Source organism: Thamnophis elegans, chromosome 16 (assembly GCF_009769535.1).
Source record: "Thamnophis elegans isolate rThaEle1 chromosome 16, rThaEle1.pri, whole genome shotgun sequence".
Lineage (NCBI taxonomy): Eukaryota > Metazoa > Chordata > Lepidosauria > Squamata > Colubridae > Thamnophis > Thamnophis elegans.
Genome location: NC_045556.1, coordinates 29250370 through 29265656, shown reverse-complemented (window position 1 = coordinate 29265656; position 15287 = coordinate 29250370). Strand labels below are relative to the sequence as shown.

Below are 15287 nucleotides of genomic sequence, written 5' to 3'. Positions count from 1 at the left end.
GACTTGGACTCCATCTCTGCAGTTCCAGCCGAGGCACAAGAGGATGAAGTAGACCACCTCTGGGTTGAGTTTCAGGATGTTGCCCCTGGGGATGTGGACAAGGCCATGAGGGCTGTAAGTGCCTCCACCTGTGTACTGGACCCGTGTCCCTCATGGCTGGTTGCTAACAGCAGTGAGGTGACACGAGGCTGGATCCAGGCGGTTGTTACCGCCTCTCTTCGGGAGGGGAACTTCCCCGCCGCGCTAAAAGCGGCGGTGGTGAGACCCCTCCTGAAGAAGCCATCCTTGGATCCAGCTGTTCTTAATAACTATCGTCCAGTCTCCAACCTTCCCTTTCTTGGGAAGGTTGTTGAGAAGGTGGTGGCCTTCCAGCTCCAGCGGTCCTTGGAGGAAGCAAGTTATCTTGACCCCTTCCAGTCAGGCTTCAGACCCGGTTACAGCACAGAAACTGCTTTGGTCGCATTGACCGATGATCTTTGGAGAGCCAGAGATGGAGGACATCCCTCCATCCTGGTTCTCCTTGACCTCTCAGCGGCTTTCGATACCATCGACCATGGTATCCTTCTGCGACGACTGCGGGAGGTGGGAGTGGGAGGCACCGTGCTGCGGTGGTTCTCCTCCTACCTCTCGGACAGGTCGCAGTCGGTGTTAGTGGGGGGGCAGAGATCGACCCCTAGGCCCCTAACATATGGGGTGCCTCAGGGTTCGGTCTTATCCCCCCTACTATTCAACATCTACATGAAACCGCTGGGAGAGATCATTCGCAGGCACGGGATAAGATACCATCAATATGCGGACTATACCCAGTTGTATCTGTCCGCCCCGTGCCAACTCAATGAAGCGGCGGACATGATGAACCGAGGCCTTGAGGCCGTTATGGACTGGATGAGGGCTAACAAGCTTGTACTCAACCCGGAAAAGACCGAGTGGCTATTGTGCTTCCCTCCCAACAATTCAACCAGTACTCCATCACTCAGGCTGGGGGGTCAAATTCTACACCCCTCAGAGAGGGTTCGCAACTTGGGAGTCCTCCTGGATCCACAGCTATCCTTTGACCACCATCTGACGGCTGTGACCAGGGGGGCATTTGCCCAGGTTCGCCTGGTGCGCCAGTTGCGACCCTACCTGAATCGGGAGGCTCTCACAACAGTCACTCGAGCCCTCGTGACCTCTAGGCTGGAATACTGCAATGTGCTCTACATGGGGCTGCCCTTGAGGAGTATTCGGCGACTTCAGCTAGTCCAGAATGCAGCCACGCGAGCGATTGTGGGTGCACCTCGGTCCACCCACATAACACCTATCCTCCGCGAGCTGCGCTGGCTACCTGTCGATCTCCGGGTGCGCTTCAAGGTGCTACTAGTCACCCATAAAGCCCTCCATGGTAGTGGATCTGCGTACTTGAGAGACCGCCTTCTGCCAATTACCTCCCTGCGACCAATTAGATCTCACAGATTGGGCCTCCTCCGAATTCCATCTGCCAGCCAGTGCCGGCTGGCAACTACAAGGAGGAGAGCCTTTTCAGTAGTAGCTCCGACCCTTTGGAACGAGCTCCCCGTGGAGATTCGTACTCTCACTACCGTCCAGGCCTTCCGCATAGCCCTTAAGACCTGGCTAGCCCATCAGGCCTGGGGACAAAGATAATCGCCCCTCCCAAATGATGAATGAATGTTGTTCATTATTTTACTCTATGTTTGTCTACGTTATTGTTTGTATTTCCCTCCCCTGATCTTATGTAAGCCGCCCTGAGTCCCCTCAGGGAAAAGGGCGGCCTATAAATGTTAATAAACCTTCAAACCTTCAAACATCAAGTCCCAGAATGCACACTCTGTTAATGACCACACATTGCCAGGGTTGAGGATCTACTCTTCGGGATGGGGGGAGAACTTCAATATATGCCCAGTGATGCCACAAACACAATGGAATACAACTCAACCATCCAAAATACAATGATGCTAAATATCAACCAATTAGCATAGAACTGGAAGGGACCTTGAAAGTATTCTAGCCCAACTGGACTTCCAGGTTTTTCTTTGAAGATGTTTTGCTTCTCATCCAAGAGACTTCTTCAGCTCTGACTGGATGATAGTGGGGAATGGAAGGATTAATATAGATTATGTTGTATCCTCCCCCTATGATTTAGAATAGAATAGAGTTGGAAGGGACCTTGGAGGTCTTCTAGTCCATCCTCTTGATCAAGAAGGAGACCCTATACCATTTCAGACAAGCGACTGCCCAGTCTCTTCTTCAAAACCTCCAGTGATGGAGCACCCACAACTTCTGGTGGCAAGCTGCTCCACTGGTTAATTGTCTTCATCGTTAGGAAGTTTCCCCTTAATTCCAGGTTGCTTCTCTCCTTGATTATCCCAAAAGTGCTTTTTTTCAAGAGGCAACTGGACTTTCTTGTGCTTTTTTTGAAGATGTTTCGCTTCTCATCGAAGAAGCTTCTTCAGCTCTTCTTCAGAAGCTTCTTGGATGAGAAGCAAAACATCTTCAAAGAAAAACCAAGAAAGTCCAGTTGCTTCTTGGAAAAAAGCACTTCTGGGAGGGCTGAGGACTGAGAATGTCTAGAGACCCTCCTTGATTAGTTTCCTGCTAATACCCTCCCCTTTTGCTCCTCTTTTATCTCCTCTGGGAGGGGCCATTCACCGTCCACCTGTGGCCTTACTCCCAAGTTGGCCCTTGTTCCTTAGCTGTCCCCTTCTCCTGGCAGCTCTACATATGCATACATCGGGAACCGGCTCCAGCTGTTCTTCTGCCTCACTGATGTCTGACTCTGAAGGCAGCTGATAACTGTCGGATGGCCCTGGCCCCCTCTCTGCCTCCGACACAGAGCCCTCCTCAGAGCCTTCCCAAGACCCCAGGAGTGGCCCAGGTTCCTCCCCAACCTCCTCACTGTCTGAGTCTCCCACCAGTTCCGCTGACGGGACGCAACATTCTCCAAACGAAAACCTCCAGGTTTTTCCTCATTTTAGGAATGCTCACCACGCTGAGATGAACCGAAGAAGCTGGCTCAGGAATCGGCAATTTATAAAGGGTCTGCAAAAGTTCGCACCTCTGGTTGTCCTGAAACAAAGAAGGAAAAAAATGAGGTGGTCTCAGTGAGGAGGTTGCATTCCTTGAAAAGAAACATCGGTCTGCTTCTCTCTCTTGTTAACGAGAGGCCAAAAAACCCAGCATCTTGGTTTTTTTCTTGATGTCAACCCCATCAAGAAAACAATCCATCTTACTTGGCTCAACAAAGGTACCCCTATTTTTTCCCCCACTGGGAAAATGACAACTTGTCAATCTACCGTATTTTTCGGAGTATAAGGCGCACATTTACCCCTGTCAGTGTGAATGAGAGTTCACGACTTGGCAGAGACATGGTAACAAGATCAGCCAATGGATAGACATGGCAACTGGGTCAGCCAATGAGGGCTGCTTGGAAACTGAAGCAGTATTTGCTTTGTGAGCAACAAGGAGACAGCAAGGAGCCTAGGCGTGGCTTAGCTCTAAAGCTCTGAGTCTGTGCTGAGCTCTAAAAACTAGTCTGCTGATCTGAACTGAAACAGAAGCTGTTCTCTCCTCTGCTTGTGTTTGCTTGTATTTGCTACCATGTTGGGAAAACCTGCTTTTGGTATTGTATATTTACTTCATATGTTACATTATACCTAAAGAGAAGTTAATGAATCCTGCTGAATCAGTTACCCACGTGTGCTTTCTGGGTGTGATTGCTGCAAAAAACTCTATGACACACAGTCCCCCCTAAAAGTGTGGATGGATGGATGGATGGATGGATGGATGGATGGATGGATGGATGGATGGATGGATGGATGGATGGATAGATAGATAGATAGATAGATAGATAGATAGATAGATAGATAGATAAATAGATGGATATGGATAAGAGATAACAGATAGAGAAGAGGATAGGTAGGTAGGTAAGTAGCTAGCTAGCTAGCTAGCTAGGTAGATAGATAGTAGATAGATAGATAGATAGATAGATAGATAGATAGATAGATAGATAGATAGATAATGAGAGGCTCCTACAGAGAAGTGGGGGATCAGAGAAGAGATACCTCCCAACGTTTGGCGATCTGCTGGAGAATGAACGATCCTAAATGATTCGGTAAACCTGGAGATAAAATAAGACAGCCTAATATGTTTGAACCATTCAGGGAACTTCTCCAAGAACTTCTGAAACTTACTGTATTTTTCGGAATATAAGATGCTCCGGAATATAGCAATAGCAATAGCAGTTAGACTTATATACCGCTTCATAGGGCTTTCAGCCCTCTCTAAGCGGTTTACAGAGTCAGCATATTGCCCCCAAGAACAATCCGGGTCCTCATTTTACCCACCTCAGAAGGATGGAAGGCTGAGTCAACCCTGAGCCGGTGAGATTTGAACAACCGAACTGCAGAACTGCAGCCAGCTGAAGTAGCCTGCAGTGCTGCATTTAACCACTGCGCCACCTCGGCTCTTTTTGATATATATAACATGCACCTTAGTTTTGGGGGGAGGAAAATAAGAAAAAAATATTCTGCCTCTGCCTACCAGCATCCATCCATGGTATTCATCTGGCTAGCGTCCTGTCAGTGTGTGAGAGAGTTGAGGGCTGTTTGGAAACAAACAGTATTTACTGTGTGAGCAACAAGGAAGGAGACAGCAAGGAGCCTGGGCATGGCTTGTTCTGTACTAAAGCTGCAGGCTGTGCTGATATGTGAAACTAAAACTGAAAGCGAAACTTCTCTCCTCTGCTGAACTACCACGTTGGAAAACCTGCTTTTGGTATTGTACGTTTACTTAATGGGATATATTATATATATAAGAGAAGTTATTGAATCCTGCTGAATCAGTGACTTGTGTGTGCTTTCTGAATTTGATTGCTGATGCAAACTCTGACACCTCCTTGAAGCAAATAGCAAACAGCCACGTCAGCTTCAGCACATTATTGCAGCTTGATTCAGCACGAGGAGCTGATTGGCGGATGGATCGGCCTCCCGGAATACCCCCAATCAGCTGTTCCAGGCTGCAGGGATTGCCACAGACTATCGCCTCTTCCGTGCCTTGCGTTTTTGGCTACATTCGGTGTATAAGATACACCCAAATTTTCACCCTCTTTTAAGGGGGGGGAGAAAGTGTGTCTTATACACTGAAAAATACGGTACTCAGGTCTCCTTATTTAGCATATTCTAATCTGAAATCCCTGCAAACCATTATCCTGTCTATAATTGAACAAGGGATATTAAAATAACCACAAACAGAATCCAATATTACTTGGCTTCAGTGGGGAACAAGGAAAAAAAATAATCCATGGGAATATTTGCTTCCTGTCTTTAAAAATTGGGCATTTGTTTTATTTTATCAAAACTTGTTCTAGTGGATAGAATATGGAATTGTCTTCCAAAGTTGGATCAAAGATGTTTTGGGTCATCTCTGGTGTCAGCAAATTGTACAAAGTTTTAAAGACATATATACACACACCGAGTGTCAGGCCTGCAGTCATATTCCTTTCAGGATCTTTGGCCTGCCACACTCTCTCTCTCATTTTACTATGTTGTTTCAATACTGGGGAAATTGCGAGGGGGAATAGTAAGTAGAATTGTAGAATGTGTTGTTGTCAAAATGAAACATTCCTTTCTAGAAGCCCAAGGTCATCCTTTGTCTCCACACCTCTCTGCATCTGACCGGAACTAGATGGGTGGAGATGCCAGCATAGCAGAGGGAGATTGGACCATGTGATGGACTTGTGGGTGTGGGGACAAGATCATGAACTTTCAATTGGGTGGGGAAACCCCAGGAAGCTTCCAGATTCGGGTTTCCACAGTTTGTACCAATATGTCTCTCTTATTAAATTGGAACTTTGATGAAAGCTCTGCCTTGGGCTCTGATTTAATTCTGGATGATATTTGGAACGCTGACACCGAGTCTCTCTCAAAATACGCCCTCCTGTTCAGACGCACAAGACACACACATCAAGTCACACGGAAATGTGACCCAGATATTTACCTGGCCCTTCACTGTGTAGTCTGCCAGAATATTCAGCAGTTTATAAAAGACTTCAAACCATGGGAGATAACTAAAAAAAAGGAAAGAAAAGCACATTAATGTTATTGGAAGGGAGGGAACTTTCTTTAGCAAAATGTGTGCGAAAAAGCAAAGGAAGCTTGTAGAGATGTCAGCATTTTGCCACTCCTTGTATGCCCTAGATCAGTGAAGGCTAACTTTTTTGTTGTCATGATGTACTGAAAGTGTGTGTCTGCGCCCATAGTGCAATGTGCGCATGACATCCTCTGCGCATGCAATCCCCCCATCCGGGGCCCCATTTAAGGCCTAGTAAGCTTCCCTGCAGCCTCTTGGGAGCAAAAAACGTGTTGCAGAGAGCGCCGTACGCCCCATGCTCCTCTTGCCCTCCACACATGCGCATACAACCCCATGCATGCACACATGCCTCCAAGGGCTGTGACTTCTCCCAGCTTCTGCCAACCTAGCAGTTTGAAAGCACGTCAAAAAGGCAAGTCGAAAAATAGGGGCCACCTTTGGTGGGAAGGTTACAGCATTCCATGCGGCTTCGGGAGTTGAGTCATGCCGGCCACATGACCACGGAGGTGTCTTTGGAAAGCACTGGCTCTTGGGCTTTGAAACAGAGATGAGCGTTGCCCCTTAGAGTCGGGAACAACTGGCACAGATGTGCGAGGGGACCTTTACCTTTTACCATTATGCTAGTTTTGTGACTGCTCAGGACATAGGCGCGGGAAGGTTTCTGTGGCTCCCGGTGTTTTCTTTTGTGTAGTAAATGGGTACAAGTGGCTCTTTTGAGTGCTTAAGGTTGCTGACCCCTGGCCTAGATATTGGACAAAGGGGGAGCGTTCCAACTTCTTGAAAAATGAGGACATCGGCATTTGAAAAAGCAGTTTTATTAACCAAGCAGCCGACAAGGAAGCGGAGAGGCTGCACATCGGCTATAAAGCGCTGCTTTTTCTCCAAGGCTTAATGTGTGAAAACCAGATCCTGCTTAGGGATCTGGGTTCGCTTTGCTAAGCAACCGCGCACCGATCTTCCTAGTTCCAACTGCCGCCGACAACTGCCGGAGGGCTCCCAAGGGCCCTGTGTTGTCTTTTCACCTGGGGGAAAAAACCCACCTTGGCAGGAGTTCTCTCTTCAACAGGTATAGGGGCAGACTGGAGCCCACTGCAAGACTCGGGGGAATCCCCCAGGGAAAAGGGGAGGGGAGGAAGAAGGGGTCTTTGGGAGGATTTCTCTGGGCTTGCTCAGAACTCACCAAAGAGGCCGGCTCCAAATTGGGGGCTTTGAGGAATATTTGCCTTCCTTCCAACATTTTCCTTTCTGCTTCCCTCTCTTCCTTCCCCTTTGCCTTCCTTCCTTCCATCCTTCCTTTCTTCCATCCCTTCTTTGTTTCCTTCCATTCATCTATCCCCTCTTTATCTTCCTTCCTTCCTTTCTTCCATCCATCCCCTTTTCCTTCCCCTTTTTCTTTTTTCTGCCTTCCTTCCATCCATTCCATCTTTTCCTTCCATCCATCCTTTTCCTTCCTTCCTTTCTTCCATCCCTTTGCTTTCCTTCCATTCATCTATCCCCTCTTTATCTTCCTTCCTTCCTTTATTTCATCCATCCCTTTTACTTTCCCCTTTGCCTTCCTTCCACTGCCTTCCTTCCATCCATCCCATCTTTTCTTTCCTTCCATCCATCCCTTTTTCCTTCATTCCTTCCATTCCTTCTTTGCCTTCCTTCCATTCATCTATCCCCTCTTTATCTTCCTTCCTTTCTTCCATCCATCCCCTTTTCCTTCCCCCTTTTCCATCTTTCCTATTGCCTTCCTTCCACCCCATCCCATCTTTTCCTTCCTTCCATCCCTTTTTCCTTCCTTCCTTCCTTTCTTCCATCCCTTCTTTGCTTTCCTTCCATTCAACTATCCCCTTTATCTTCCTTCCTTTCTTCCATCCATCCCCTTTTCCTTCCCCTTTTCTTTCTTTCTGACTGCCTTCCTTCCATCCATCCCATCTTTTCCTTCCATACATCCCTTTTTCCTTCCTTCCTTCCTTTATTCCACCCATCCCCTTTTCTTTCCCCTTTTCCTTCCTTCCTACTGCCTTCCTTCCACCCCATTTTTTCATTCCTTCCTTCCATCCCCTTTTCCTTTCTTCCCTTCTTTGCCTTCCTTCCATCCATCCCCTTTTCCTTCCCTCCTTCCTTCCTCTTTGCCTTCCTTTCTTCCTTCCTATCTTCCTTCCCCTCTTTGCCTTTCCTTCCACCCATCTCCTTTTCCTTCCTTCCTTCCTTCCTTCCTTCCTTCCTTCCTTCATTCATTCATTCATTCATTCTTTCCTTCCTTCTTCTCTTTGCCTTTCTTCCTTCTTTCCTTCCTTCCTTCTCCTCTTTGCCTTCCTTCCTTCCTTCTTCCTCCCTCCCTCCTTCCTCTTCTAAGTTCTTCTATTTCAGTTCTCCCAGCTGAGCAGAAGACCAGAGAGGGGAGAATTTATCTGGGCAATCTCTGCCTTCTCCATTTTATTTGTGAGCCTCCTTTTCCAAAGTCTGGGAGGGGCAGGAGGCTGCAGCCTCACACGTTTCTCTGCCTGGAGCTGATGGACCAAGAAACGGGGAGCCCACTTGGGGATTGACGGGGCATGTTTTTCTCATATTTCATTGGTAACCAAGCCCTTCCACTTCCTCTTGGCTCCTCCAGAGCTTTTGATTAACTGCTGCTTTCACGGGTCAGAGGTTAAACAAAGGAAGGGGAAACCCCTACTGAAATGGCCCACAGCCCCCCCCCCACATACACACACAAACAATTAAAAATAAACCAGCCCAAGGGTGAGGAACTGGGAGAGCAATTCAGCTTAAAAGTCTTGAAAGGAACAGGTGGAAAATTCCTCCAAGCACCTCAAGTTCAGAGGCTTAAGGTAAAAGGTAAAGGTTCCCCTCGCACATCTGTGCTAGTTGTTCCCGACTCTAGGGGGCGGTGCTCATCTCTGTTTCAAAGCCGAAGAGCCAGCGCTGTCCGAAGACGTCTCCGTGGTCATGTGGCCGGCGTGACTCAATGCCGAAGGTGCACGAAACGCTGTTTACTTCCCACCAAAGGTGGCTCCTATTTTTCCACTTGCATTTTTTTATGTGCTTTCGAACAGCTAGGTTGGCAGAAGCTGGGATGACTCACGGGAGCTCACTCCGTTATGTGGCGGTAGGGATTTGAACCGCCCAACTGCTGACCTTTCTGATCGACAAGCGCAGCGTCTTAGGCACTGAGGCTTCAACAGTCATAAATCAGAGAGCAAGCCCAGCTTGTTACACCCAATCGTACCCAGCACTCCACTTTGCTTGGCAAGACGAGATCAAACAACTCCATTTATTCTCTCCCACCAGTGTGGGACATTAGCAACCTTCCTTGTCTCCAATTTCACAGAGGGCAAATTTTCTCCCATGTGTATTTTTACGGTCGTTCATAGCTCTCCATGGATGTTCTCAAATGCCTTGGGTTAAGTTTCTGCTGTTTTTCTTTTTTTAATCTTATAACAAAACTAAAAAATGAGAAGGATGGTGAAACACCAGCAGGGACTCACTTAGGCCCTTCCATGAATAAATGCATTGCAGGTCAAGGGGTGTTTCTGTGTGTGTCTTAGAAGAACAGAGATGGAAGGGGCCTTGGAGGTCTTCTAGTCCAACCCCCTGCTTAGGCAGGAAGCCCTACACCACTTCAGACAAATGGTTATCCAACATCTTCTTAAAAACTTCCAGTGTTGGAGCATTCACAGCTTCTGAAGGCAACTTCTGTTCCACTGATTAATTGTTCTCACTGTCAGGAAGTTTCTCCTTAGTTCTAAGTTGCTCCTCTCCTTAATTAGTTTCCACCCATTGCTTCTTGTTCTACCCTCAGGTGCTTTGGAGGATAGCTTGACTCCCTCTTCTTTGGGGCAGCCCCTCTGATATTGGAAGACTGCTGTTACATCACTCGTAGTGCTTCATTTCATTAAACTAGACATGCCCAGTTCTAGCAACTGTTCTTCATATGTTTTAGCCTCCAGTTGCATAGAATAGAATAGAATAGAATAGAATAGAATAGAATAGAATAGAATAAGGAATGGGAATGGGAATGGGAATGGGAATAGGAATAGGAATAGAATAGAATAAGGAGTAGGAATAGAGTAGAATAGAATAGAATAGGGAATGGGAATGGGAATAGGAATAGAATAGAATTAGGAATAGGAATAGGAATAGGAATAGGAATAGGAATAGGAATAGAACAGAACAGAACAGAAAAGAAAAGAAAAGAATAAGGAATGGGAATGGGAATGGGAATAGGAATACGAATAGGAATAGAATAGAATAACAGAGTTGGAAGTGACCTTAGAGGTCTTCTAGTCCAACTCCCTGCTTCGGCAGGAGGCCCTACACCACTTTAGACATATGGTTATCCAACATCTTAAAAAACTTCCAGTGTTGGAGCATTTACAATTTCTGGAGGCAAGGTGCCTGCCCTCAGTCCTTCTGTCCTGCCCTCAGGTGCTTTGGAGAATAGCCTCACTCCCTCTTCTTTGTGGCAACCCCTGAGATATTGGAACATTGCTATCATGTCTCCCCTAGTCCATTTTTTCATTAAACTAGACATACCCAGTTCCTGCAACTGTTCTTCGTATGTTTTATCCTCCAGTCCCCTAATCCTCTTTGTCTTCTTTCACCTATTACACACACACCCCTAATCCTAAACCTTCTTCCTGTTTTCTTGGCCAAACTTACTCTACAGGAGAAACAGTCTCTGCCTTATCCAGACTATGGGCTTCCGGCAAGTGCCCCAAAGATGCTTATTTTTTTTTCATTAAGGCAACAGAACTTCCTGGTTTTTCTTTAAGACATTTTTTTTTTGAGACATTTTATTAAGACTTATAGGCCGCCCTTCTCCCTGAGGGGACTCAGGGCGGCTTACAATCACAAAGGGAAGGGTGTGCAGTAACAAGAGACAAACAATAAGTGACCAAAAAATAAAATAGTAAACCACAACATGCATTCAACAATCAACACTCGGGCGGGTAAATTGGAAACCTATCCCCAGGCCTGCTGGGAGAGCCAGGTCTTGAGGGCTGTGCGGAAGGTCTGGATGGTGGTGAGGGTACGGATCTCGACGGGGAGATCGTTCCACAGGGTCGGAGCTGCAACAGAAAAGGCTCTCCTCCGTGTAGTCGCCAGTCGACATTGACTGGCGGATGGAATCCGGAGGAGGCCCAGCCTGTGCGATCTAATCGGTCGGAGGGAGGTAATCGGCAGAAGGCGGTCTCTCAAGTATCCAGATCCACTACCATGGAGTGCTTTAAAGATGGTCATCTCCCTTCACATCCAAGAATCTTCTTCGGTTCTAATTAACGGGTGGGAAACAGAAGGGATTTATACTCTCTGCAGGGATGAGCTGAATGACTGAGAATGACCTCCAGAGATGCTTCCAAGAAGGCAAAACAGATCCTGATATTTGAAGAAGAATAGAAGGGACCTTGGAGGTCTTCTAGTCCAGCCCCCTGCTCCAGCAGGAGAACCTACACTATTTCAGACAAATCACTTTTCTTACAACTTCTAGACTAATTGTTCTAACTTGTCATGAAATTTCTCCTTAATTCCAGGTTGCTTTTCTCCTTGCTTAGTTTCCATCCATTGCTTCTTGTCCTGCCTTCTGGTGCTTTGGAGAATAATTTGACCCCCCCCCTCTTCTTTATGGTAGCCCCTCAAATACTGGAATCCTGCTATCATGTCCCCCCCTAACTCATCTTTTCTTTAGACTAGCCAAACCCAAATTCTGAAGCCATTCTTCATATGGTTTAATCTCCAGGCCTTTGATCCTCTTAGTTGCTCTTCTCTGAACTTTTTTTCCAGTCTCAACATCTTTCTCTGTAACGTGGTGACCAAAATTGGTTACAGGATTCCAGGTGTGGCCTTACTAAGGCTTTATAAAGCTGTACCAACACTTCACATGATCTTGATTCTACGCCTCTGTTTATAGAACCCGGGATTGGATAACATAGATGGATAACAGAAGCTTCCCAAGAGCAAATATGGAACGAGAGGGCCACAGAGTGGCGGGGAAGAAATAATAACAGATTAATAGAGTTGCAAGGGACCTTGGAGGTCATCTAATCCAACCCCCTGCTCAAGCAGGAAACCCTGTATCATTTCAGACAAACACTGCTTTGAAGTACATCAGTCATTCAATTGCTGGTGTGGACTTGATACAGGATAACAGAGTTGGAAGGGAGCTTGGAGGTCATCTAGTCCAACCCCCTGCCCAAGCACCTACACCTTTTCTGACCCAAGGACCAGCCTGATGCCAAACCATTGTGCCCAGCCTTTTCCTCCCAGCTTAATATTGACATATTCTGCAACCCTCTTGGGCTGCTAAATATATTTTCTCTGCTGCCTCCAGGACAATTCTGCGTTCCTTTCCCTTGAGGGATTGTCCTAGTGAAGAGACTGGTGGTCACCATCCTGTTGGCCAATTATTGTGACTTGGGGGAGTTACAATAATTGAAGGGTATGGAGTTTGCAAGGAGGAGAAAGAAGAAAGGGGGAGGAAGAGGGAGGTGGAGGAAGAAGAAGTAGGAAGGAAGAGAAAGGATAAGGAGGAAGGAGGCGGAAGGATAAGGAGGAAGGAGGCGGAAGGATAAGGAGGAAGGAGGAGAAGGAGGAGGGAAAAGGAGGAGGAGGATGCAAGGAGGGAGGAGGGTGGAAGAGGGGGAGGAGGAAGAAGTAGGAAGGTGGAAGGTGGGAGAAGGAAGAGGGGGAGGAGGAGAAGGGAGAAGGAAGGAGGGGGAAGGAAGAAGGAGAAAAGAGGAGGAGGAAGGATAAGTAGGAAGGAGGAGGAAGGTGGAAGGTGGGAGAAAGAAGAGGAAGGAGGAGGAGGAGGAAGAGTGGTAGGAGGAAGAAGAAGTAGGAAGGAAGTGGAAGGATAAGGAGGAAGGAGGAGGAGGAAGGGGAGGAAGGTGGGAGGGGGAGCAAGAAGTAGGAAGGAGGTGGAAGGATAATGAGGAAGGAGGAGGAGGAAGGAAAGGAGGAGGAGGATGCAAGGAGGGAAGAGGGAGGAAGAGGGGGAGGAGGAAGGAGGAAGAAGTAGGAAGGAGGAGGAAGATGGAAGGTGGGAGAAGGAAGAGGGGGAGAAGGGAGAAGGAAGGAGGGGGGAGGAAGAAGAAGGAAGGAGGAAAAAGAAGGATAAGGAAGAAGGAGGAGGAAGGAGGAAGGTAGGAGAAGGAAGAGGGGGAGGGGGAGGAAGAAGAAGGAAAGGAGGGAGGATAAGTAGGAAGGAGGAGAAAGGAGGAAGGTGGGAGACAGAAGAGGGGGAGGAGCAGAAGAGAGAAGGAAGGAGGGAGGAGGAGGACAGATAAAGTGGACGGAGAAGGAGGGAATGAGAAGGAGAGAGGAGGAGGAAGGAGGAGGAAGGAAAAGGAAGAAAGAGGAGAAGGAGGCTACAGTACTGGAAGTGATGCTGTTATCGGCAACCAAGGCCTAAGAGCAAAATGCCACTAACATCCAACAACAACTGCCAATTAAAAAGCTGTGTAAGTGCTTGCAAATCCGTCAGGGAAGCTCAGCAGCCAGAGAGAGATCAGCATGTCAGGGTGTCCCCGGGGTCGACAAACCGCCGAGCCCTCTCCGAGGAGATAAGCATTCCTCGCCAGATGTGTTCCTCCTGGCTACCACGCAGCCCGGGGCTGACGCAATCCGCCACCCCAGAGCAGTGCAGAAGTCCAGAGAACGTGGTCGATTCCTGGAGATGCTCGATTTGGTTTGCTGATGTTAAGAGACATAAAACATGAGTAGAATCACTTCCGATCTCCTCTGGAAATCAGATCTGCCAGAAAGAGGGGAAGTCAATCACCTCTGGGCTCTCCTCCCCGCAGCCTCGGACTGACCACAAGCAGAGTCCGAAGACTCCTCTGGATGGGCCTCCGGTCTGATCCAACAAGAGGTCATTACACTCCAAAGTGTAAACTGAGTCAGAGTTCACCATGGGAATGTTTCAGTGCGAAATGAAACAGCTGCTTCCGATTTGAAGGAAAGCAGGAAAGATATATATTTTTGCGTTCTCCCTTCGGTGATAAGGGACGGATCCTTTCTCCCTCCGTGCTGGAGCTGAGGCTACAAGCAAAGCATTGATTTCAAAGGAAGCTTTGCAGACATGGGCTTTGGTGGGTCAGATCCACCCTAATGCCCACCGCCCATGTTCTAACACAACAGATGCTGGGCTGAGTACAAGGACATCAGTCCGAGCCACGAAAACCTGATGTGGAACTGAATGGGTTCGCCGCAGTCAACCACTTGCCATGGGCAACTCTCCACAACCAACCCTCCATGGCCAACTCTCTTGGCCAACTCTCCGTAGACAACTGTCTGCAGCCAACTCGCCATGGCCATCCCTTCACAGTCAACTATCTGTGGCCAACTCTCTGCAGCCAACTCTCTGCAGCCAACTCTCTGCAGCCAACTCACCATGGCCATCCCTTCACAGTCAACTCTCTGCGGCCAACTCGTCATGACCATCCTTTCACAGTCAACTATCTGTGGCCAACTCGTCATGGCCAACTCTCTTAGAGCTAACTTTCTGTGCTCAATTCGCCATGACCAACTCCCCAAAGCCCACTCAACACGGTAAACTCTCCACAGCCAACTCGGTGCAGCCAACTCACCATGGCCAACTTTCTAGAGCTAACTGTCTGTGCCCAATTTGCCATGGCCAACTCTCCACAGCCAACTCTCTTGGCCAACTCTCCACAGCCAACTCTCTGTGCCCAAATCGCCATGGCCAACTCCCCACAGCCCACTCACCCTTGGGCAATGGGGACTATCCAACAAAATGGATTTTAATGTGGAGAAAAGCAAAGTATTACATTTAGGCAGGGAGGAAAAAATTAAAGGTGTAAGTACAGATCAGGCAAGGCCGGTCTCAAAAACAGTAACTATGAGAGGGACCTTGGAGATTCCTAAAGGTAAAGATTCCCCTCACACACCTGTGCTGGTCGTTCCCGACTCTAGGGGGCAGTGCTCATCTCCGTTTCAAAGCCAAAGAGCCAGCGCTGTCCGAAGACGTCTCCGTGGCCATGTGGCCGACATGACTAAACGTCAAAGGTGCACGGAAGGCTGTTCCCTTCCCAGCAAAGGTGGTTCCTATTTTTCTACTTGCATTTTTACCTGCTTTCGAACTGCTAGGTTGGCAGAAGCTGGGACAAGTCACGGGAGCTCCCTCTGTCACGCGGCGCTAGGGATTCGAACCGCCAAACGGCTGATCTTTCTGATTGACAAGCTCAGTGTCTAAG

General features: G+C 47.9%; 1 protein-coding gene across 3 annotated transcripts in view; it reads right to left on the bottom strand.

Moving 5' to 3' along the window:
* DENND1A (DENN domain containing 1A) overlaps positions 1-15287 on the bottom strand; it is a 257523-nt gene that overhangs the window by 121217 nt on the left and 121019 nt on the right. For all 3 annotated transcript variants that reach the window (XM_032232687.1, XM_032232685.1, XM_032232686.1), the window contains exons 6-7: positions 5992-6061; positions 2983-3063 (exon numbers count right to left, since the gene is read on the bottom strand). In XM_032232687.1, coding sequence (XP_032088578.1) covers positions 2983-3063; positions 5992-6061 — 151 coding nt within the window. The remainder of the gene's footprint in view (positions 1-2982; positions 3064-5991; positions 6062-15287) is intronic.